Here is a 23108-nt window from a genome sequence, read left to right on the forward strand (position 1 = left end):
GGAACTTTCAAAAAGATAGCCTACTCCAGAAGACAAAGACAGGCCACATCAGGAGGTAGGAGCAGTGATTACGAGTTATAAGCAACCCCATACCTCCTGGTGGGAAGCCCTACAGACTGGAAAGTAACTATTTTCACAGAGACTCACCTACAGGAGTGAGAGTTGAGTCCCAACTGGGGATCTGGCACTGGGAGAAAGAACCCCCGGAGCATCTGGCATTGAAGGCCAGTGGGGCTTGTGCGCAGGAGCTCCACGGGACTGGGGGAAACAGAGACCCCATTCTTGAAAGGCGCACACAGGCTTTCATGAGCACGGGTCCCAGGGCAGAGCAAAGGCTCCATAGGAATCTGAGTCAGACCTGACTGCAGTTCTTGGAGGACCTCCTGGGAAAACAGGGGGTGACTGTGGCTTGTTGTGCAGGAAGGACATTGGAGGCAAAGCTCTTGGGAATATTCATCAGCATGCGTTTCTCTGGAGGTGGCCAGTTTGGGAAAATCTGGCCCCACCCATCAGCCCTGAGAAGCCCCAGGCCAAACAATAATCCAGGTGGGATCACAGTCCCACTCATCAATAAACAGGCTGCCTAAAGACCCCCACCCCCAGGCACACAGCCGCCTCTAATCTCACCCAGAGACAAAGCCCCACACACCAGAGGGATAGGAATCAGCCCCACCGACCAGGGGGCAGGCACCAGTCCCTCCCATCAGGAAGCCTACAGCAAGCCCCCGTACCAACTTCAGCCACAAGTGGGACAGACACCAGAAGTAAGGAGGCTACAACTCTACTGTCTGCAAAAAAGTCACACCAAAAACCTATAAAAATGAAAAGACAGAGAACTGTAACCCAGATAAGGGAGAAAGAAAAAACCCCAGAAAAACAGCTAAGTGATCAGGAGATTATCAGCCTCCAGGAAACAGAATATATTAAGAACTCCATCAATGAATTTTTGTTAAAGATAAGGCAAGAGAAAAATGGGCAATAAGATTCAATTGAGTCCTTCACAAAGTAGGATATACCTATGCCTAATAAATACATGAACACATGCTTAACTTCCTAAAACCAGGGAAATACAAAAACAACAAAATGCCACTACCTGAATATGCCTACCTGAACAGCTAAAGTTGAGACAGCAGAAATCCCAAGCTTGGGCCAGGCTGTATGGTGACCTGCTAATGGGAGTGTAACTGGCAGAGTCTGCTGAGATGGAACCTCTGGCCATTCTGGACAATTCCACCCAAGGTGCAGCCAACAGAAACATGTACACAAACCTATATGAGAATGTTCGTAGCAGCACTGCTCAGAGTAGCTGCAAATCTGGAAACAACCCAAATGTCCATCTCCAATAGAATGGATAGAACTGAAGTTTTCATATATGGAATAGTCTTCATTCATGAAAATGAACACACTCAAGCCAGATGCTGCAACATGGAAGGCACCTCAAACACAATCTTGAATGGAAGAATCCAGACATGAAATTATAAGCTATAAGTCACTTTGTGCCATTTAAGGATCCAAGCCAGGCGAGACTTATCCGTGACATCAGAAGTAAGAATGGGGTTACCTAGAGCAGGAGGAAGGGAGGGGCCTTAAACAGAGGTGATGAGAGGGCAGCATGTGAGGTCCTTTAGGAGACTAGTGATGCCCTTCATCTGAGTGTGTTCACTTTGAAAATTCATCAGGGCATATAGTTAAGATTTATTCACTTGTTTTTTTAGGGCTGCACCAGCGACATACAGAGGTTCCCAGACTAGGGGTCAAATCAGAGCTGTAACCGCCAGCCTACACCACAGCCATGGGCAATGCAGGATTCAAGCCTTGTCTTTGACCTACACCACAGTTCACGGCAACGCCAGATCCATAACCCACTGAGCAAGGCTAGGGATCGAACCTGTATCCTCATGGATACTAGTCGGGTTCATTAACCACTGAGCCACCATGGGAACTCCTATACACTTTTTCATATATGTTATACTACTGTCAAGTTTACATTAAAAATGTATTAGGTAGTCATGACGTGGGGATTATAAATATATTACTGCATGAAAAGGAAAAAATCCTGATGTTCTACCAGGATGGTTACTTAGGGGGACAAAGTTTCCAGTGGCCGTGCCATTTATAAACTCAAATCATGTTGCATCTCACTTAGAAATCACTTGGAAACGACGGTGATGTGCGATGGTTTGTGATGAAGTGGAGAGTCGGGATAAAATGATTTCTTGAAAACATGGAGTGGAAACATTCCAAGCTGACATTTAAAAAAATATTTTTATCAACCATAATGGAAAAAATAAAAATCATTTAAAATTAAAAAAAATAAATATTTTTACAATGTGTACTAAGTTGTGACAAGTAGACATGAATTTTGTATTAAAGCGTTCTTAAACATATTTTAAATCGGCCAAACAACTTTTTTGCTTATTCTCATCAGAAAAAAAAATGCAGATCTCCTGCTGTTGAAGGCTGTCTTGAATCTGGCCACACGACAGACACACTGGGTGACAAAGGGGCTTTACTTTTGATAGATGGTGTCATTTTTATGAACAAGTTATTGGTGTATATTTTGGGTTATAAAATATGAATTTTAAACCTTAATGTTTAATAAATGTTGAAAGGCAGGAAGAGAAAACTGTGCTTACAGCCATCGGCATCAACATCTTTGTGCTTCGTACTTTCTTTACAGTCCTGAGACTTTAAGTTCTGATTCAGAAACACTTTCTTAAAAAGTAGAATTGCTTTAATAAGACTTTTAGAAGAAGGAAACCTGATGTGTTCTGCTTCCATAATATACCTTGGACAGGTCATTTCATCCTTCTAAGCCTGATTTCTCATCTGCAAATGGCATGGACAAGAGCCCTTTCACCCACTCCCAGGACCATGGAGCAGAGCAAGACCAGATTCCCATGAAATCACACTCATCCTATTCAGATGTTAGTGACCAGGTGCATTAGCGCCAGTGGACTCCAAAATGAGGCGTGTTTTCCTTAGAGCACCCACTGGAATGTAACAGAGCTTCTACATGTGTTTATTTTTATTTAATCCCCTCCTGTTACAATGTGCACTTTTTCAAAAAACCAAACAACCCAATCAAAAAATGGGCAGAATATTTAAATAGACATTTCTCCAAAGAAGACATACAGATGGCCAAAAACACATGAAAAGATGCTCAGCATTGCTAATTATTAGAAGAATGCAAATCAAAATTACTATGAGGTACCACCTTAACACCGTTCAGAGTGGGTATTATCAAAAAAATCTACAAACAATAAGTGCTGGAGAGGGTGTGGAGAAAAGGGAACTCTCTTTGGGGGCAATGTAAATTGGTACAAACACTATGGAGGTTCCTCAATAAACTAAAAATAAAACTACCATCTGATCCAGCAATCCCACTCCAGGACATCTACCTGGAGAAAACCGTAATTTGAAAAGATATGTGCACTCCAATGTTCATTGCAACACTATTTACAATAGCCAGGACATGAAGCAACCTAAATGTCTATCAGCAGAGGAATGGATAAAGAAGATGTGGTACATATATAAATGAAATAATACTCAACCATAAAAAGAATGAAATAATGTCATTTGCAGCAACATGGATACAATTAGAGATTTATCCTATTAAGTGAACTTAAGTCAGATAAAGACAAACATACGATATCACTTACATGAGGCATCTTAAAAAAGGATACAAATGAACTTTGCAGAACAGAAACAGACTCACAGACTTTGAAAACAAACTTATGGTTACCAAAGGGGACAGGGTGGGAGAGGGATGGACTCTGGGCTGGGACTGGCATACATATACTGTGGAGTATGGAATGATTGGCCAACAGGGACCTGCTGTACAGCACAGGGAACTCTACCCAATATTCCGTGATAATGTATGTGGGAAAGAATCTGAAAAATAATGGATGTGTTTTATGTACAACTGAATTAGTTTGTTGCACGGCAGAAATCACCACAACCCTGTAAATCAACTGTAATTCTATAAAACCTTAAAAAAATGGGGAAAGGTGTGTATTTTTTGCATACTTTGTAATATACAGAAAACACCCGGGATTTCCCGTTGTGGCTCAGAGGTAACAAAGCTGACTACTATCCATGAAGATGCAGGTTCGATCCCTGACCTTGCTCAGTGGGTTAAGGATTTGGCGTTGCCGTGAGCTGTGGTGCAGTTCTAAGACGCAGCTCAGATCCTGCATTGCTATGGCTGTGATTTGACCCCTCGTCTGGGAACCTCCATAAGCCACAGGCGGGGCCCTAAAAAAAAAAAAAAAAGAAGACAAAACAAACAAACATATGTTAATACCACTTCCAAGTCCAATTTCATACTACTCACCTCAGGACAGGTCAAGAAATCAAGAGATGAGCTGCCGGGGCAAGAGAGTGACTTTAACCAGAACGACAACAAACTGAGAAAAATAGAGCCCTGATGTGGAAGAACCATCTTGCCGGAGCTAGAATTCAGGCTTCTTTTAAACTAAACGGGCAGGAAGTCAAACATTTCCTGGTTCCGGTCAGCCTCCGGAAGGGATATGCTCATTTCCCTCCCTCCACCCCCGCCGCCCTTCCCAGGTGGGCCTGGTCAGGATGGTGCCTGCGAGCTAACAAAGGTGTTTTAGCTTCACACTCATTACCTGGGAGGCAGGGTTCCCAGAGATGGGCCATTATGTATAATTTATAAGTTTATAGGCAGCATCCCCTTAGTGATTAACTTGTAATTGAATACAAAGATTCTTCCCTATCACAACCACATAGAAAATTAATGTGTTGGAAGTTCCCTCATGGGACAGAGGGTTGAGGATCTGGCGTTGCCACAGCTGTGTCTTGGGTTCCATCCTTGGCCCAGGAACTTCCACATGCCACAAGTGCAGCCAAAAAAAAAAAAAAAACTGAAAAAAAAATTAAATAGTTCATAAGTTGTGGATGCATGCGGCAAGTGTGAAACTATCAAAAGTCTCTTACCACAATTTTTTGTGTCAAAGAATTTATGAGGACCAACACAGAATATCTGCTGTGCTATTAATTTGCACTCTGCCGGCACCTGGCCTCCTTAACTGTAGAAATAAAATATTTTCCTCCAGGAAAATATAGTTTGTAAACTTCTTCCCATCCTTCAGTAGCCCTGGACAGTCCAGGAGCAAACGTCATTTTGGTCTTCAGAGATAATAAAAGAATCTAGATCCTTGCTGTATTTGGCTTGAGGCCAGGACTCCAATGCGAGAACATGGCATTTCCAATTTCTGCCCATCTTTGGCACCAGGTGGCAGCCTTCTGCCATTGATGATGCTTAATGAGAAGCTCATTTTCTGGGGATGGTAGAGAGAGAATTCTAACCCTTTCTCTTTGGGATGGTAACGGTACATACTCAGCCAGTCAAATTCGCATTTTCATCTCATTGAGTTTGTTAGACAAATTTAATACGAATTTGAAAATGGGGCATGGAGATAGGAGCTGGGTGAGGCAAGGAACTTTTTCTTTTTCTTTTCTTTTTTGCAATTTTTTCTGCAATTTGTTGCAGAAAGCTTTTTGAAATCTGACTCTGTGTGTATGTGTTTAACCCCTGCATGCAGGGTTGTCACATAGAGCACAGATGTTCAGGTGGTAGATTGAAGGCATCTTGCCTTTTTGGTCATTGCTGAGTAAACAGGATTGTTTTTCTTTTTGTTGTTGTTGTTTTGTTTTTTGCTTTTTAGGGCCACACCTCGTGGCATATGGATGTTCCCAGGCTAGGGGTCCAATCGGAGCTGAGCCACTGGTCTACACCACAGCCATAGCAATGCCGGATCTGAGCCACGTCTGCAATCTACACCACAGCTGACGGCAATGCCAGTTCCTTAACCCACTGAGCGAAGCCAGGGATCAAACCCACAACCTCATGGTTCCTAGTCAGATTCATTTCTGCTGTGCCACAACGGGAACTTCGGATTGTTTTTCTTCTCAGAAGACCAACGCCTACTCCTTTGGGGTTTCTTCTAAAATCATTTCAGCAAAAATACTGCCACCCAGTGTTTTGATTAGAAGAAGCACAGTTGACCACATAACACATAAAGTTTTCTAGACTGAATAGCAAATAGCATTTTCTTACACACAAAGAAGACCTACACTTTCTGCCTTCAAAGCCCATATCTTGCTGCTGCGTTGTGTTGAGAGCCTATTCCAGCTGTTGGAATGATCATTTTGTCTTTAAAATACAAATTCTAAGATAATCCTGCTAATAGTCCAGCCTTATTCAGTTGTTCTGATCTGGCTGAGGGTTGTTGCAGGTGTCACCTCACAGGTTTGCAATGAAACTTCACAATGAAACTTTGAACAGGGCCACTCAGGTCCTAACACTCAATAAGCATCAGCTGTTGTATTTCGTTTTCTTCATCCCTCATACCTGTGACTATTCTGATTATTAAGACTTCTATAAGGGAACAGATAAATTATTGTGGGTCTTACTATGCCCTTTTCCCCCAAAAAAATATTATTTGTTAAATACGAACTTGATAAAAGAAGTTTATTGGGAAACATTCAACTACAGCGGGATAGATTCTTTCTTCGGGAATACTAAGGAGGGAGACGTCATCTGAAGGGGGAGAGGAAAGTTCACTGCAAAGAAAGGCCTCAGCCCTAAGTCTTCAAGCCTGGGTAGCACTTTGCAAAGCAAATTCTAAGCGGCAAGTGCGGCCCTGGAAACAGAGACATCAGAGACCCTGGCAGGGTGTAGGGGAGGGGAGACTGCAGGGGCTGCCACCAGACAGTATTAGCAGCAAATTGTTAACAGGTTGGAAAGGCATGCATGGCACTGAAATCTGTTAAACAGGTATCAGTGGGGTGCTGAAGTAATACTTAGTACTGAGGTAACACTTCACACTGAAATCTGTTCAACAAGTATCAGTGGGGTGCTGAAGTAATACTTAGTACTGAGGTAACACTTCACACTGAAATCTGTTAAACAGGTATCAGTGAGGCACTGAAGCAATACTTAGTACTGAGGTAACACTTCACACTGAAATCTGTTAAACAGGTATCAGTGAGGCACTGCAGCAATACTTAGTACTGAGGTAACACTTCACACTGAAATCTGTTCAACAAGTATCAGTGGGGTGCTGAAGTAATACTTAGTACTGAGGTAACACTTCACACTGAAATCTGTTCAACAGGTATCAGTGGGGTGCTGACGTAATACTTAGTACTGAGGTAACACTTCACACTGAAATCTGTTCAACAAGTATCAGTGGGGTGCTGAAGTAATACTTAGTACTGAGGTAACACTTCACACTGAAATCTGTTCAACAAGTATCAGTGAGGCGCTGAAGTAACACTTAGTACTGAGGTAACACTTCACACTGAAATCTGTTCAACAAGTATCAGTGGGGTGCTGACGTAATACTTAGTACTGAGGTAACACTTCACACTGAAATCTGTTCAACAAGTATCAGTGAGGCACTGAAGCAATACTTAGTACTGAGGTCATAGTACTCAGTATTAATGAGGTACTGAAGGAATTACTGAGGTTTCCAGCAGGGAAGAGACACGATAAGGCTTGTGCTCGACTCGTATCATTGCGGGACTGCAGGGGATGATGGTAAGATGAGGGCATCTGGGACACCAGAGGGACCACTGGCCACTCACCTCAGGGAGAGAAGATGGGGGTTGTCACTAAGGTGGTAAGCATGAAGAGGAGATGCCAGGGCCGAAGGATGTTCCTGAAGAAGGTTCTACACGGTTTAGTGACCAATTGAAAGGGACACATCAGTGATGACCCTCCAGTGTCTAGCCTGGGAGGCTGGGGAGCTGAAACCACGGCATCAGGAAAAACATGAGAAGAAGAAAGGGTTGGAGAAGGTAGAGAGGGAGTTCAATTTCAAATACCTTAAGTTTGGGAGTTCCCGTTGTGGTGCAGCAGAAACGAATCTGACTAGTATCCATCAGGATGCAGGTTGATCCCTGGCCTTGCTCCGTGGGTTAAGGATCTGGCGTTACCATAAGCTGTGGTGCAGGTCATAGACGCAGCTCAGATCCCGAGTTGCTGTGGCTGTGGTGTAGGCCGATGGCTGTAGCTCCAATTTGACCCCTAGCCTGGGAACCTCCACATGCTGCAGGTGCAATCCTAAAAAAACCAAACCACCCACAAACACCTCAAGCTTGCAGAAGCTCCATGTGGATGACCTTCACAAGGGCATCCCAGTGAAGATACCCAGAGACACATTCTGGATCTCGGAGGGGAAGCAGGACCTAGAATTGCGGAGGTATGCAGATCTGCACATCACCGCTGCTGCGGGCCACCGCCAGGGAGCTTCGGCATGGATAGAAGAGCCCCAAACCCTCACTCCTCCTTAGAAGAAAAAAATAGGAGGGCACTACGAAGAAAATGATAAAGGCGCACTCGAAGAGGGTAAAAATAGCACGGAGAGAGAACTCGTAGGTTTCAAGTAGCAAGGACTCAACCACCTCAAAGCTACAGGAGGCTCAACTAGAAACGAGGACTGAAAAGAGGCCACTGGATCTGGCAACAGCGCCGGGACCCAGTATGTAACGATGAGTGCTCCCAACGGAGAGGGGAGGGCCGAGGCGGGAATGAATGGAAGTGGAGCAATCCGTTCTTTTCTGTTCTTTTACTCAACATTCATCAAGCACCTATTATATGTCAGGCACTGTCTAAGCCTTGAAGATACAGCAGTAAACAAAACAAAGACCCCTGTACTCTTGGGGCTTTCGCACCAGCATTGTTCATAGAATACTCGTCTTTTTTTTTTTTTCACACCCATATGTACACATTCTTTTTCTCACATTATCCTCCCTCATGTTCCATCACAAGTGACTGGATACAGTTCCCCGTGCTAGACAGCAGGATCGCATTGCTTATCCACTCCAGACGCAATGGTTCATAGGACACTCTTCAAAGAACATCCGCCAAGGATCTGGGAAGGCAAGAGACTAGATGCTTTTTTGAGGGGAGAAAAGTCAAACGCAGGGCGTCCCAAAGGCTGGTAAGTCTTGAGCTTGTGGCTGAATCACAGCAGAAGGAGAGGACAGGTTGAAGATGAAGGGAGAGAGGAAGGAACAGAGACAGAGACCAATCACGCCAAACCCCTCCCAGACGTGGCGTGAGTGTTTCCCCGTGGAAGGTCAAGGGGTCGTTTTTTTCCTCCAAGACAGGACAGGATTTGACATTTCAGAGCTTGATGGCCTCCATGTCCCCTGAAAGGGAAGGGACATGCTGAGAGCAGATTGAAGATTTGAGAGAACGATGTGAAGAACCGAAGCAGGAAGCAGGAAAAGAGCCAAAGGGTACGGAGTCAGCCCTCATTTCCAAGCAGCGCGGTACCAAGCAAAACAATAAAAATGTGGGACGAGGTGTCCACTTAACTCGCCGGCACGTCTCGTGTGGAGTCTTCCTCAAACAGATGCGTCTTCACCCCATCACCAGCCCCCAGCTTTTGTGACAAGAGTACGTATTTATGTGGGGATCGAATTCCAAGAGATCAGATACTTTCTTCTACTTCTCAAAGTAATGTGTTTTTTAAGGTGGGAGAAGTACAGCTGTTGACTTTTAATGATTTTTATTTTTTCCCATTGTAGTTGATTCAGTGTTCTGTCCATTTCTACTGTAGAGCAAGATGACCCAGTCACACACATATATACATTCTTTTTCTCACCTTATCCTCCCTCATGTTCCATCATAAGTGACTAGATACAGTTCTCTGTGCTATGCAGCAGGATCTCATTGCTTATCCATTCCAAAGGCAATCGTTTGCATCTATTAACCCCCAATCCCCAGGCCATCCCACTCCCTCCTCCTCCCCCCTTGGCAACCACAAGTGGGTTCTCCAAGCCCATGAGTTTCTTTTCTGTGGAAAGGTTCATTTGTGCCACATATTAGATTCCAGATAGAAGTGATATCATAAGGTGTTTGTCTTTCTCTTTCTGACTCACAGAAAAGTAATCATTGTTAGGGAGTATTTATTGGTCAAGTACCAAATTTTATTTGCTTTGGCAGGTCTAAGCATAGAGGAAAGGAGGCAGCCTACCCCCACCTGCTTCTCCTCCCTGCCCCATCCCCACCAACCCCACCTGATCCTGCAGAAATGCCAAGCCTTCCCTGCCATCCTCTCTAAATCCTTGGAGATTTTTCTTCGTGAGTATTTCTGTACCCATCAACCTTCAAGTCCAGCATTTGAAAAGCACAGGGACTAGTGCTAAGACGGATTTCATACAGGTAACTATCTCCCATCCCCTTGGTCTCAACACTTCTCTGAGTCAGAGAATCCCTCTCTGCCCTCTTCTTGGGGACGTTTGCCCTGCCTTCTCAGTGACACCGTGCTCAGCGCAAGGATCCTCAGCTCCAGACCTGCCAGGCAGGATACTGTCCTCTGCCCATTAACACGTGTAGTTCTTCAAAGATCTTTAGATTGGATACGGCTGTCTTAGCCCTGGGTGTGTATAGATACAGATGTCCCGTGCCGTTGCTGGAAGGTTCTGCTTATCTATTTAGATGAGTCTCAAGTGCCTTTCCCAAGTGGATCGATCATCCATTAAAAGGCAGAACTAAGGCGTTTCCGTCGTGGCCCAGTGGAAACAAATCCGACTAGGAACCATGAGGTTGTGGGTTCGATCCCTGGCCTTGCTCAGTGGGTTGAAGATCCGGCATTGCTGTGAGCTGTGGTGTGGGTCGCAGACACACCAGAATGAATGAAGTGTTCATGAAATGCTGAACACTTCATGGCACTGTGGCTCAGATCAGGTGTTGCTGTGGTTGTGGTGTAGGCTGGTGGCTATAATTCCGATGAGACCCCTAGCCTGGGAACACGCTGCGGGTGCGGCCCTAAAAAGACCCCCCCCCCAAAAAAAGGGCAGAATTGAGAAGCCAGGACACCTGCTGACTAGGGGATACCTGCTGACCAGGGGAGCATCTCAGCCCTGGCAGCTCACCCCTGGTCTGGGACTTTTTCTTTCACATGTTAAGAAAGATAAATTTCTATTTTGGTCACTGTTACTGGAGTTTTCTGTTGTTTGCGGCCAAACTTTATCCTATCTCACTGGTCATTTTTTTGTATGACATTAACATGGCTTTGTTGGCTTTCTTTTTTTTAAAGGCCACCTCCGAGGCATGTGGGCGTTTCCAGGCCAGGGACTGAATCTAAGCCATAGCTGTGCCAATGCTGGATCCTTTAACCCACGGGGCTGGGCTGGGGATGAAACCCACATCTCTGTAGTGACCTGAGCTGCTGCAGTCAGATTCTTAACCCACGGCATATGGAGGTTCCCAGGCTGGGGGGGGGGGGGTCAAACAGCCACAGCAATGTTAGATCTGGGAACTCCAGTAAGGGAATTCTTTCGGGTGGAATCCTGCCTTATACACATACCCACCCTCAGGAAGTACCAGCTCGGATGATCGCTGAGTTCATACATCCCCTGGACCAGACGCGACTGGATCTGATCTGTGCTAGCTGACCTCTGGTGAAAGAGGGAAGATTAGCTAACCAGTCCCACTGGAGTCGTTACTACCCCAATCTCTCAGGCTCCCCCAGGAAGAACTAGGAAGACCCCCAGATGCAGCTATTGGCTAGAATCCAGGCTCTGAGACAATCCCCACTGTGGCCGATGCTGTGTGGCTGAGCTGCTTGGGTAACCCCAACTCAAACATGCCCCTGCCAGGCTCCCCCCCTCCACCTCCCCCAGACCCCTGCTGCCATCCCTCCCCTTGTCCTTCACGCATTCCAGTGGGTCAGCCAACTTACGATGCCAAGTGTCTTCTTCATAAGGAGAAGGAGAGCAAGACGGCTAAGCTGTGGGAGTGGGCACAGGAGCAGCACCTCCAGTCAGAACATCACGGGCCAGCGAAGCTCCTTCTGACTTGGCAGACGTGGCCCTTCACCGTGGAGGCTCTGACACTGGTCCCTGCCGTTCCTGCCCAGGCTGTGGGTTTCGGGTCGTGTGTGTTGTGTGTCGGTTGGGATGAGAAGACAGAAATCGTCCGTCACAATTTTCCCTTGAATTCCTCAAGGCAGCTGCTCTTCTCCCAGAGGTGGGCTGGATGTGTGGGGGAAATGAGAACACCGGCCCGGATTCATGCACGGGGGAATCAGGACCACCCGCCACTTCACTCTCTGAGGCTCAGATTCCTCAGAGAGAGGACCAGACCACGTGGTTTCACAACAGGCATTGGAGACCCTGCAGGCTTCCTTGAAGATGCTTCAGGAGCTACCACCCAAGGGGCAGGGGGAGGGACCTGATGCCCACCTTGACTCTAGCCCATTTCCGCCCCCCCAACATAGCAACTCTGCCTTTTTTTTTTTTTTAATTTCTTTTTGGCTTTTTAGGGCTGCACCTGTGACATATGGAGGTCCCCAGGCTAGGGGTTGAATCCGCGTTAGAGCTGCCAGCCCACACCACAGCCACAGCCAACATGGGATCCAAGCCGCATCTGCAATCTACACCACAGCTCACGGCAATGCTGGATTCTTAACCCACTGAGCAAAGCCAAGGATCGAACCCACAACCTCATAGTTCCTAGTTGGATTCGTTTCTGCTGCACCACGACGGGAACTCCCACAACTCTGCTTTTAACTGCTGTATGTCCTGGGGGTCCAAGAAAAATTTTAGTTTGAAAAAAAATTTTTTCCTATTTCTATATAGATATAAAATATATGTATATTTCACACATACACACATCTATATATGATACACATATACATCTATATATATATATGATTGCTACCATCTGTTTTGTCGGTGAAACTCTATGCACAATTTCTTCTGTGACCATAATCAACCTTGGGGTCTCACGGGTAGGTCAACTGGAAGATGGTTTGTACACATTTGAAGTTTTAGTGGCTGGTATATCATAAAAGGAAGGCTATTCGCACTGGGCACATTCTGTCCACCGAGGATGCAGACAGCCGGCCACGCACATCTTACTGCACAGAGAAACAATATACGAGGATCTTGAAGACGTCTTAACCATACGAGAACTGCATTTTGAAGGGAAAAAAAAGCCATTTTATGAAATATTGAGGCCATTTGTGATACAGTCAACCGCAAGAAAATACTGGAAATTCATATCAAAAGAAATACTTTAATTTTGAAAAAAAAATCTCTGAAAACAAGGATTACAGAGCTTCATGTTGCTATATACACAGGTTAAAAAAAAAATCTTTCAGGACCCTGCATTCTCCATGCCCATCAAGGTGCAGTCATCTGAACTCCTACTGCTGTCATCACCTTTGCTGTTCACATCCAAGACCCTCCTTGTTCACACGTCTTTCTTCTTTACATCATTCTTCTATTTGAGAAAACAGGTATTTGTGCAGTACAGGAAAATCTTAAAATATAGTTTAAGTTAGGTTAAAGTGCACAGTACATCTGATAGGAGTAACTTGCTAGCTGCCAACCCAAACCACTGTTTTCAGGAACCCCTCCCTCTGGCGGCTGGAGGGCAGCCTTGGCGTTGGCTGCCCTAAGCCTGTGTTCAATCCATCCTGTCCTCCTGTCTTTTTTTCCGTGTTCACTTGGATAGTTGTCTTACGACCTGTCTTAAAATGTACAATGGCTTTTCACAAAGGCAAAGATGCAATCAGCAATCACTAGACTTTGAAAGAGCAGTTACTGGGAAATTTAACTGCAGGGTGGCCGCAGGCTCACGGAACTGTCTAAAATAGGTTGTGTGTGTAACTCTCTCAGACCAACACGGATCCCTTTCCTCTGCTAGGTTTTCTCTAGTCTTTTTTTTTTTTTTTTCCCCAGGGCTGTGCCTACAGCATATGGAAGTTTCCAGGCTAGGGGTTGAATGGGAGCCGCAGCTTTCAGCCTACACCACAGCCACAGCAATGCAGGATCCCAGCTGCATCTGCGACCTACACCACAGCTCACAGCAACGCTGGATCCTTAACCCACTAAGCAAGGTCAGGAAATGAACCTGCATCCTCATGGATCCTAGTCGGGTTCGTTCACCGCTGAGCCATGAGGGGAACTCCCTCTCCAGTCCTTATTTCATTTGCTCTTGCTCTCTCCTGGCCACTCAGCCTCAGGAATGCTACTTACTTAACCCTCTCCTGAGCCCACCTTGGGGTCGCATGCATCTGCACCACCAATTTTCTGACTCACTTCTGTGCTTTCATACCAGACACTGCAAATCTTGCAGTGTTTTTTACAGACTTCTTTGAAAGCCATCAACTAAGCTGCAATCAAGTAAGCATGTCTACATCTCAGAATTTTTTTCTTTTTTTAAAAAAGAAATTGTGCTTATATCACATGGTGAGTGTGCGAAACTCTTTTTTCTTTTTCTGGCCACACTCAAGGCATATGGACGTTTCCAGGCTAGCGGTGGAATCAGAGCTGCAGCCCCCCGTCTACACCACAGCAATGCTGGATCTGAGCTCCATCTGCGTTCTACATGGCAAGATCCTTAACCCACTGAGCAAGGCCAGGGATCAAACCCGCATCCTCACGGACACTAGGTCAGGTTCTTAACCTGCTGGGCAACAGGAACGCCTCATTTCCTCTTTTGAATGGGCAATGGGAGAAGTACTGGTTTCCTGACCCAGGTCCTGTGTGCCAAGATAATTCCTGATCACGCTCAGCCAAAACTGTCCTCGAGAAACCTTTTTGGTTAAACGGTAATCTTTTTCTCATCTCCACTTTCCCTGCCTCTTCCTTAGTATCTACCTTTGGTGCTAGACTTTTCATTACCCAAGTCACAGTGCAAAATGATACAAGACACATGCTGCCGATACTTGCTACGTCTGTGTGTTAAAATGTGAAGGTTCTGTGCATAGCAAAATAAGGATGAACCCCAAAAGGTGATTGTTCACATTTGATCTTCAAGTTTAATATGTCTTTTTTTTTTTTTTCCCATCACAGCTATTTACACATAACTTTGGGGTGCTCTCTTGATTTCAGTCAGTTCATTCTATCAGGGGGACAAAAGGGCTGCTGGAATGTAGGAAGCTGGATGGAATGCAGAAATATAAATAAGACCAATGTTGCATAAACCAAAGTGTAAATAATGCCTCCCCAGAAAACAGTTCTCGTCACAGAAGTGCCTGTTTTTTGCTTCTTTTTTTTTTTTTTGAGTCATAGACAGCAAAGAACATGACAATGGAAACCTAGATCTATGTGCACACCAAAGAGGATAGAAAATAACTCAATATTTATAATATTAAAATAAAGTGTTTAACCACAAAAAAGCAGTAATAAAATAGTTTCCTAATTTACAATTTGCATCCAAAGGATGAATAACAACTCACTAATAAATAATATTTATATAAATATTTTTTATGTCGAAAATAGTTGTGTGTTTTTTGTTGTTGTTTTTTAAAGGCAATGGTCTCAAGAAACTTCTTGAAAAATTTGGTGGCGACAAACCTGATGGAGTTCCCCCCGCCCCTCCCCCCACCCCACGAACTAGGCAACGCGTTTGGTTTCAAGAAAACAAATGCACCTGGCGGCGGGACGGTTGTGCTTGGTGTTTGGGTGATGGCAGTGGGTGAGCGCGGAAGAGGAAGGAGGCTGCAGAGGCGTCGGCGTGCTGCGCGCGTCTTCACAACCAGCCCCCCTCCCAGGTTTTAGGTAAATACCTGTCCACGTCTGGACCTCGGAGGTCGGGGAGGAAAGGGGGCCGGGGTCTCCTCTTAAGCCCTCCCTTCAGTTCAGAGTCAGGGAACCGACAAGCAGGACGTGGGAGGGCGGAGGGGACGGGTGCCGAGAGCGGAGTCCAGGGTCCCTGATCGGAGAAGCATCTGAGCTGACGCAAAGGACAGCCGCTGGTCTCATGTGAAAAGAGCCTTGGTGACAGCTAGGTCTAGCAATGCTTGAACCGTAATGCCCACTTTGACCAGGCCTTTCTCTTCAAGGATGTGATGGGGCAGACACAGTTTTTCCTAAAAAGAAGAAGAAAGCATTGGCTTTTATTTTATTAATTTATGTATTTATGATGAATGATTTTTATTTTTTCCATTATCGCAGGTTTACAGTGTTCTGTCCATTTATTTATTTTTCATGACTTTTACTTTTGCCATCATTGTTGGTTTACGGTGTTCTGCCAGTTCTCCACCGTACAGTGGCACTGGTTTTCAGATGACTGGAATCTAATCACAAAATCTTGAGACACTGACGGGAGCTCAGCGGAGCTCTGTGGCAGGTCTGTCTGATCCCCTCCGTCTGTGCTCCCTCTCCTGCTTTCAACCCACTGCAATGACCTTTTCTGGGGTCACCGAGAAAACAAGGACTGTTCCACAAGGGAGGGTTGTTCTAGGAAGGCTTCTAATCATCCTGAAATCTACAAAGATCTAGACACTTCAGAAAACATGACACTGAACAACTGAGCTCCATACAGTCAGTTGGAAACCACACATCAAGAACACATTAGCTTATATTCTCATAAAGCAAGATTGTACACAGCCTCTCACCCATTTTATTTATTTATTTATTTATTTATTTATTTGTCTTTTTGCCTTTTCTAGGGCCGCTCCAGCGGCACATGGAGGTTCCCAGGCTAGCGGTTGAATCAGAGCTGTAGCCACCGGCCTGTGCCAGAGCCACAGCAACCCGGGATCCGAGCCGCGTCTGCGACCTACAACACAGCTCATGGCAACGCCGGATCTTTAAGCCACTGAGCAAGGCCACGGATCGAACCTGCAACCTCATGGTTCCTAGTCAAATTCGTTAACCACTGCTCCACGAGGGGAACTTCTCACCCAATTTAAAGGAGTCTGAATGCTCGTTTAGACAGACCACACAGCATCCTACTGACCGTAAATCTTGGCTTAGTTCATTTGATTTCTCGTGATCTCTGGAATGGAGGCATGCTTTCTTCACAGTTCAGGAACAGCCTTGTAAATAAGTCATTTTAGCCAGAACTTTTAAGAGCCTCTCTTTTAAGATGCTTTTATAAAACTGTCAAAGACACAAATGTCCTGCTACTTTCTTATGTTGTATTTTTGCTCTTGGAAGATGGCCAGCCATACGACTCAAAGGAGGTAATCAAGTCGAATCACTCCCTCTGTGTGGCACCCTGCGTATTCAACCAAACAGTTTACAAAAGAGCAGAGACAAAATAACTTCACACTTCTGTCATTTGACCCTGGCCTGATACCGTACAAGGAAATCTCTTTGCAGAGCGTGTCTCCTTGGCTGGCAAACGACTCCACAGCAAACTCTCACTCCCATCTACCCCAAGATGGTATGTTCTCCACAGTTCAGTGATCGCTGTTTTGTTTGTTTGTTTGAGTAGTTTTTTTGGGTTTTTTGGTTTGTTTTTTGTTTTTTTGGGCCGCACCCACAGCATATGGCGGTTCCCAGGCTAGGGGTCCAATCGGAGCTGTAGCTGCCGGCCTACACCACAGCCACGGCCACACAGGATTTGAGCCACATCTGTGACCTACCCCACAGTTCATGGCAACCCAGGTCCTTACTCACTGAGCCGGCCAGGGATTGAATGCACATCCTCATGAATACTAGTTAGGTTCGTTACTGCTGAGCCACAGCAGGAACTCTGATCGCTGTTTTTAAGGAGTTTGGAAGTGGAATCTGCCTCAAGCTCCAGGCGGTGGACACAGTGTTTGCCATGAAGCCAATCAGTCTCTGGACAGAACTGTTTCCTTTCATGTGACTCTTGCTTGAGGAACCAGATCTTTCTGCTGCCTCAATGCAGGACTCTCCATAAACTGCCACCGAGATGGGCATTCTGCTCTTTAAAAGATCTTCAAAGGACACATGATGGCATCTCCAAGAATCTGTTCCACAACCTCGGAAATGCCAGTGGGTCCCCCACGCTCACCGTCTTCCCAGCCCCCATCCCTCCCACTTCCCTAACCAGTGGCAAATTCAGAGTATTTCCCACTCTGACGCCGGGCCTTAAGAAATGGCCACTTGTCAACATAAAACGCTTGATTCTTTTGGTTTTGCTTTTTAGGGCTGCACCCGCGGCATATGGAGATTCCCACGGTAGGGGTCGAATCAGAGCTGTAGCCGCCGGCCTACACCAGAGCCACAGCAACGCCAGATCTGGGCCACATCTGTGACCTATACCACAGCTCATAGCAACGCCGGATCCTTAACCCACTGAGCAAGACCAAGGATCGAACCCACAACTTCATGGGTCCTAGCTGGATTCATTAACCACTGAGCCATGACGGGAACGCCAGTTGATTCTTTAAAACGCAATTGTAACCATTATTTCAAGTGGCTGCTGGGTATCAAATAGGATTCTCTTGTCATAAACGGTGTATGGGACGGGGATGCAAGTTTATGCTGCTGTACCCTTTCCTGACACCTTCTGTGTACCACGGGTTTGTGGGATCACTGAATCTCATTTCACTGCTAAGGCGGGTCCCACGGGGGCAGAGCAGGTTTCCTCATTCTTATGGCTCCCCTGCTCCCGGAGCACCCAAGCAGGGAATTATAAATGGCTAGTAATTATGGCTAAGCTCCTGGTGCAAGGATTACTTGGGGGAAAAAAACCCCACAAATCTTCATTTTATACTATATGCTAAAATCAATTTAAGATGAGTTGAAGAATTCAATGTTAAAAACCCCAAATACTCTTCTCAATAAAATATAGATAAATATTTAATATTCTCTCTGATAAATGGATGGGGAGGGATTTTCTAAGCTAGAAGAGGGATATAAAAAATCACAGAGGAAAAAATTAAAAAAAAAAAAGATGATCATCAGAAAGCGTAAAGCTTCTGTGTATCCAAAAAACCCCAAATTAATTAAAAGATAAATATCAAACTGTAAACAATTCTTTGCGTCAAATTACAAAGGGTTTTATGTTGACACATAAGCTCAACAAATCCGTGAGAAAAAGAGATCAAGAGAGCACCAGGCAAAGACTATCAACGGAAATTTAAAAACAAGGGATTTGGGAGTTCCCATCGTGGCTCTGCAGGTTAAGAACCCAACTAGTATCTATGAGGATTCAGGTTCGCGCCCAGGCCTCGCTTGGTGGATTAAGGATCCGGCATTGCTGTGGCTGTGGTGTAGGCTGGCAGCTACAGCTCCAATGCGACCCTTAGCCTGGGAACCTCCATATGCTTCAGGTGCGGCCCTAAAAAATAAATAAATAAATAGACTACAAAATAAAAACAGGGGATTTGCCCAGGGCATTTGGAACAAGATCTTCTGCTTCTTGACCTCAGTGTTCACCTGTATTTAGTCCCAAGTGTTCCTGAATTCTAGAATATGTGCAGAGCCTAAATCTCTGTGTGCCACGTGCCTTTGAGAGGGCTCTCCAGGGCCCAGCTTGAGCTGTGACCTGTCTCTACGACAACTGCTCCAGTCCCACTGAGTGGTGGCTCCACTGGTTAGCAGTGTTGCGTTTTCAGGCCAGGGTTCATGGTTGGGAAGGTCTGGAGGCTCCAGAGAAACAAGGATGGGAAGACACGGAGACCTCAGTCTCCTGCTAACAGGACCCTGGAGATGTCACACAGCATGTTAGCTAAAGGACATCCTCACTCCCAGGCACTTTCTCGGCTTCCTGGTCTCCTCGCTTCTAAACCAGGTGCAGAGTTCAAGATCCTCCCTCCCACCCTTACAGCTGGCGATGAGTAAAGAGAAGACATAAAAAGCTACCCCTTGGAATTCCCGTTGTGGCTCAGGGGTTAACGAATCCGACTAGGAACCATGAGGTTGCAGGTTCGATCTCTGACCTCGCTCAGTGGGTTAGGAATCCAGCGCTGCCGTGAGCTGTGGTGTAGGTCGCAGATGCGGCTCGGATCCCGCATTGCTGTGGCTGTAGGCCGGTGGCTGCAGCTCTGATTCGATCCCTAGCCTGGGAACCTCCACGTGCCACAAGTGTGGCCCTAGAAGAGACCAAAAAAAAAAAAAAAAAGGTACCCCTTGCATCCTTCCTGGCTTTCTCTTTTCATTCCAACTTCCTAAGAAGCCCCGAGGTGCCTTCGGATCACATCATGGGGTCGGAGGTACCTAAGAAGACTCGCATCAGATCATAGAACCCTTGCAAAACCATGGCAGCTGCGGTTATTCTATCCCAGGACTGCGAGGGAGACCCGGATGGGAATTATGACTTGAGGCGCTGGTTACCAAGATGCACAAGGGAAGCCTGCAATAGGGAGGGGCTGCAAGGATGACCCGAAGGCCATTTCCCTCCCCGTGGTCCTGTCACTGCCTCGCCCATGGGGGAGGGAATCCTTGAAGGGAGCTGGACGTTGGGATGGGGAAGCTGCCGCTGTGGATTCACAGGTGGAGGCAAAATAACAGCGAGGGATCACCTCACCCCGTCTACCGTGGATTTCAAGGCGCGAGAGGTGAACATTGCCAGTGAGTTTAAATGCACTCAGATTTTACTGTTAGAGGATGTTAGTGGCTTTCATTGAGAACGTACCAGCAGACTGTTCTGGTACAGCACGAGCTCTTTTTGTTGTGTTTCTTTTTTAAGCATGGAGCAGAATCCTTAAGCCGTATCCTGTACCAAAATATCCCGACCCCCCTCTGCCGACCTCCTCCTGTCCTGTGTATTGTCTCTCCAGTGTGGAAACAATTATTCACCCCGACCCGCTCACTCACTCCGCTTCTGAGTCACAACAGGCAAGGCTGGAAAAGGCGGGCAAGCCATAAAGACGAAATTCAAACGTTGCAAGACTCCTGGGGTGCTTGCTACAGACCTGGCAGCAATCTATCAGATTTTCGTAGGTTCTTTCTTTATGACAACTCTGCAAGGTAGATACACTACCTCTATTTTACAGATAAGAAAATGGAGATGGAGAGAGTCTAACTTTGCTGAAGTCACACAGCAGCGATACTAGACTTCTGAACGTGTGTCATCTTAGAGCCACGGCCTCTTCCAGGACATCATGCTGTTTCCCATAAGGTCCTTCACCGACAAGCAAGTCGGTTCTGTCTGTGCCCAGGAGACAGGAAGAGGGCCCTGTCCCCGTCAGCATCCTCTCCAGGCAAATCCCACCAAATTCAAGGTCAGGTGGCTATGAGGGAACCCTCAACTTGGGGAAAGGCGTTGGCTTTGCCAGTTGGCTCATCTGGCTTCTTATTTAAAAAAATTAAAAAGTTTAAACTATCTCCGAGTTCCCATTGTGGTACAGGGAGGGTTTAAGGATCCAGTGCTTTCTCTGCAGCAAAGTGGATTCCGTCTCTGGCCCAGCACAGTGGGTTAAGGATCTGGCGTTGCCACAGCTATGGCGTAGATCACGGCTGTGGCTTGGATCAATCCCTGGCCTGAGAACTTGCAGAGGACACAGATGTGGCCAAAAAATAGGTAAATCAAATAAATTCTATATCTCAAGTGTTCATGACCTAGACTAAGCAAAACTACTCTGGCAGTCCAGGACAGCTATAGAATGCTCATTCATTTTCAGAAGTTAGAATGGAAATTATGAAGCCTCATCACGTTGATTAGTTACTCCTGCCAGGGAGGGACAGGCATTTGTTCTGGCAGAAAACACCATCCCCACCTGGCTCTCCTGCCTCTGCCGTTTCTAACACCTCCCAATCGCTGCACACCTGCTCCCAGGCCACCTGCTGGACAAAAAGAGTGATGTCATCCACGTGGCACCTTAAATTTTGTGCAGTCGGCTTGCTGGCACTACACGGACTGACCCTTTAAATAAAACTGTCTGTGTGAAGAGAACCTGGCTTCCTGCCAGTCAAACGAGGACTCTCAGGAGCAGCTTCTTCCGATGTGACACGCAGACCACGTCAACCTCTCCCAGACCCAATGGATCCCCGTCACTCTTCGTTGGATTCTCTGCTTCCCAGCCGTGCTACTTTCTCGAACGTTTCTTCTCAACACACCTCTGCCGCTCCTCTCACCTCCCTAACCCATACCCCGCTCACCTGGCTATCCCTACACACCTCTGAGGGCTCAGTGTAAACATCACGGTTCCAGGAAAGCTTCAAAGACCAATCAGTCCCATCAGGATCAGCCCCCTGTCCAGAGTCTCACATACAGAACCTTGTACCCAAGCTAGCGCAGGTCTCATCACACTGAATTCCTCTTTATTTGTCCGCTAGGTCCATGGCACAGGGGCCAAAAACCTGCAGGCCAATCCAGCCCATGGCCTGCTTTTGGAAATAAAGTTTTATTGAGACACACTGACCCGTGTCTGTGGCTGCCTTCCCCCTACAGCAGCTGAGCTGGTGTTCCTAACAGAGATGGGATGGCTCACGAAACCTAAAATATTTACTGGCATTTTACAGAAAAAATTTGCCAACTCCCGGTCTGGAATCTAAGTTTTCTGAAGACAGGGGTCATGTGTCATGGTCACCTTTTTATTCCCAAGGCTGGGTCTTATACAAAGAGTTCTCATGCAGTGTTCGAGGAATGAATGAATGAACAAAATCATAAACCGAATCCAACGGAAAGCCAAGGAACTGAACCCTGATTGTGTGTGTGTGTGTGTGTGTGTGTTGGTCTTTGTAGGGCCGCATCCATGGCATATGGAACTTGTCAGGCTGGGGGTTGAATCGGAGCTGTAGCTGCTGGCCCATGCCACAGCCACAGCAACACCAGATCCCAGCCGAGCCTTCCACCTACACCACAGCTCACAGCAACGCCAGATGCTTAACCTACTGAGCGAGGCCAGGGATCAAACCTGTGTCCTCATGGATGCTAGTCAGATTGATTTCCACTGAGCCACAGACAGGAACTCCTGAACCCTGATAATCTTAAGAAAAAAAGCTCACACTCAATATACCTGTTTATTGAGAAACCTGATTTTGAAAACCAAATCTCCTGAAATAAAATCATATTCAAATATTTTTCACCTAATCCAAAACCATTTTCAAGCTCCTGAAATTTCAATCTACTGCCCATTATTTTTACCCTGTAGGGGAATCATCCTTTGTCCTCATGACAGAGAGCAGCACGGATTTGAGAGAGAAGACCCGAGCTACCATTCACTAAATTTCATTTCTTATTCACATAACACTGGATCCTTAACCCATGAGCGAGGCCTGGAATCGAACCTGCATCCCCATGGATACTAATTGGGTTCATTACTGCTGAGACACGATGGGGACTTCCTGGAAATCTTCACACGGAGTGACAAGTCGCCACCAACTGCAAGAACTGGAGAAAGAGAACTTCCTATTTCAAACAGATCTATTTCAAAAAAGAGTACGTAAATAACTAATATAAAATGTTA

At 46.0% G+C, this 23108-nt stretch overlaps 1 protein-coding gene and 1 long non-coding RNA gene across 7 annotated transcripts in view; both read right to left on the reverse strand.

The window, feature by feature from the left end:
* The window catches only part of LOC146398576 (uncharacterized), a 61311-nt gene extending 56837 nt beyond the window's left edge, over positions 1–4474 (reverse strand). For 2 of the 3 annotated variants that reach the window (XR_014819489.1, XR_014819488.1), the window contains exon 1: positions 4337–4470. This is a non-coding gene — a long non-coding RNA (uncharacterized LOC146398576). Of the gene's footprint in view, positions 1–4336 lie in introns of all 3 variants that reach the window. The other variant, XR_014819490.1, reaches the window with a different exon arrangement.
* An 8569-nt stretch (positions 4475–13043) lies between these two features.
* LRCH1 (leucine rich repeats and calponin homology domain containing 1) overlaps positions 13044–23108 on the reverse strand; it is a 217471-nt gene continuing 207406 nt past the window's right edge. For all 4 annotated transcript variants that reach the window (XM_084981787.1, XM_084981785.1, XM_013980522.3 and 1 more), the window contains one exon: positions 13044–15866. In XM_084981787.1, coding sequence (XP_084837913.1) covers positions 15756–15866 — 111 coding nt within the window. In that variant the 3' untranslated portion in view covers positions 13044–15755. The remainder of the gene's footprint in view (positions 15867–23108) is intronic.

This window comes from Sus scrofa, chromosome 11, assembly GCF_054392235.1.
Source record: "Sus scrofa isolate SSC_HxYL_T2T_F1_AM1 chromosome 11, Sscrofa_HxYL_maternal_Yorkshire_Landrace_v2.0, whole genome shotgun sequence".
NCBI classification, from domain to species: Eukaryota; Metazoa; Chordata; class Mammalia; order Artiodactyla; family Suidae; genus Sus; species Sus scrofa.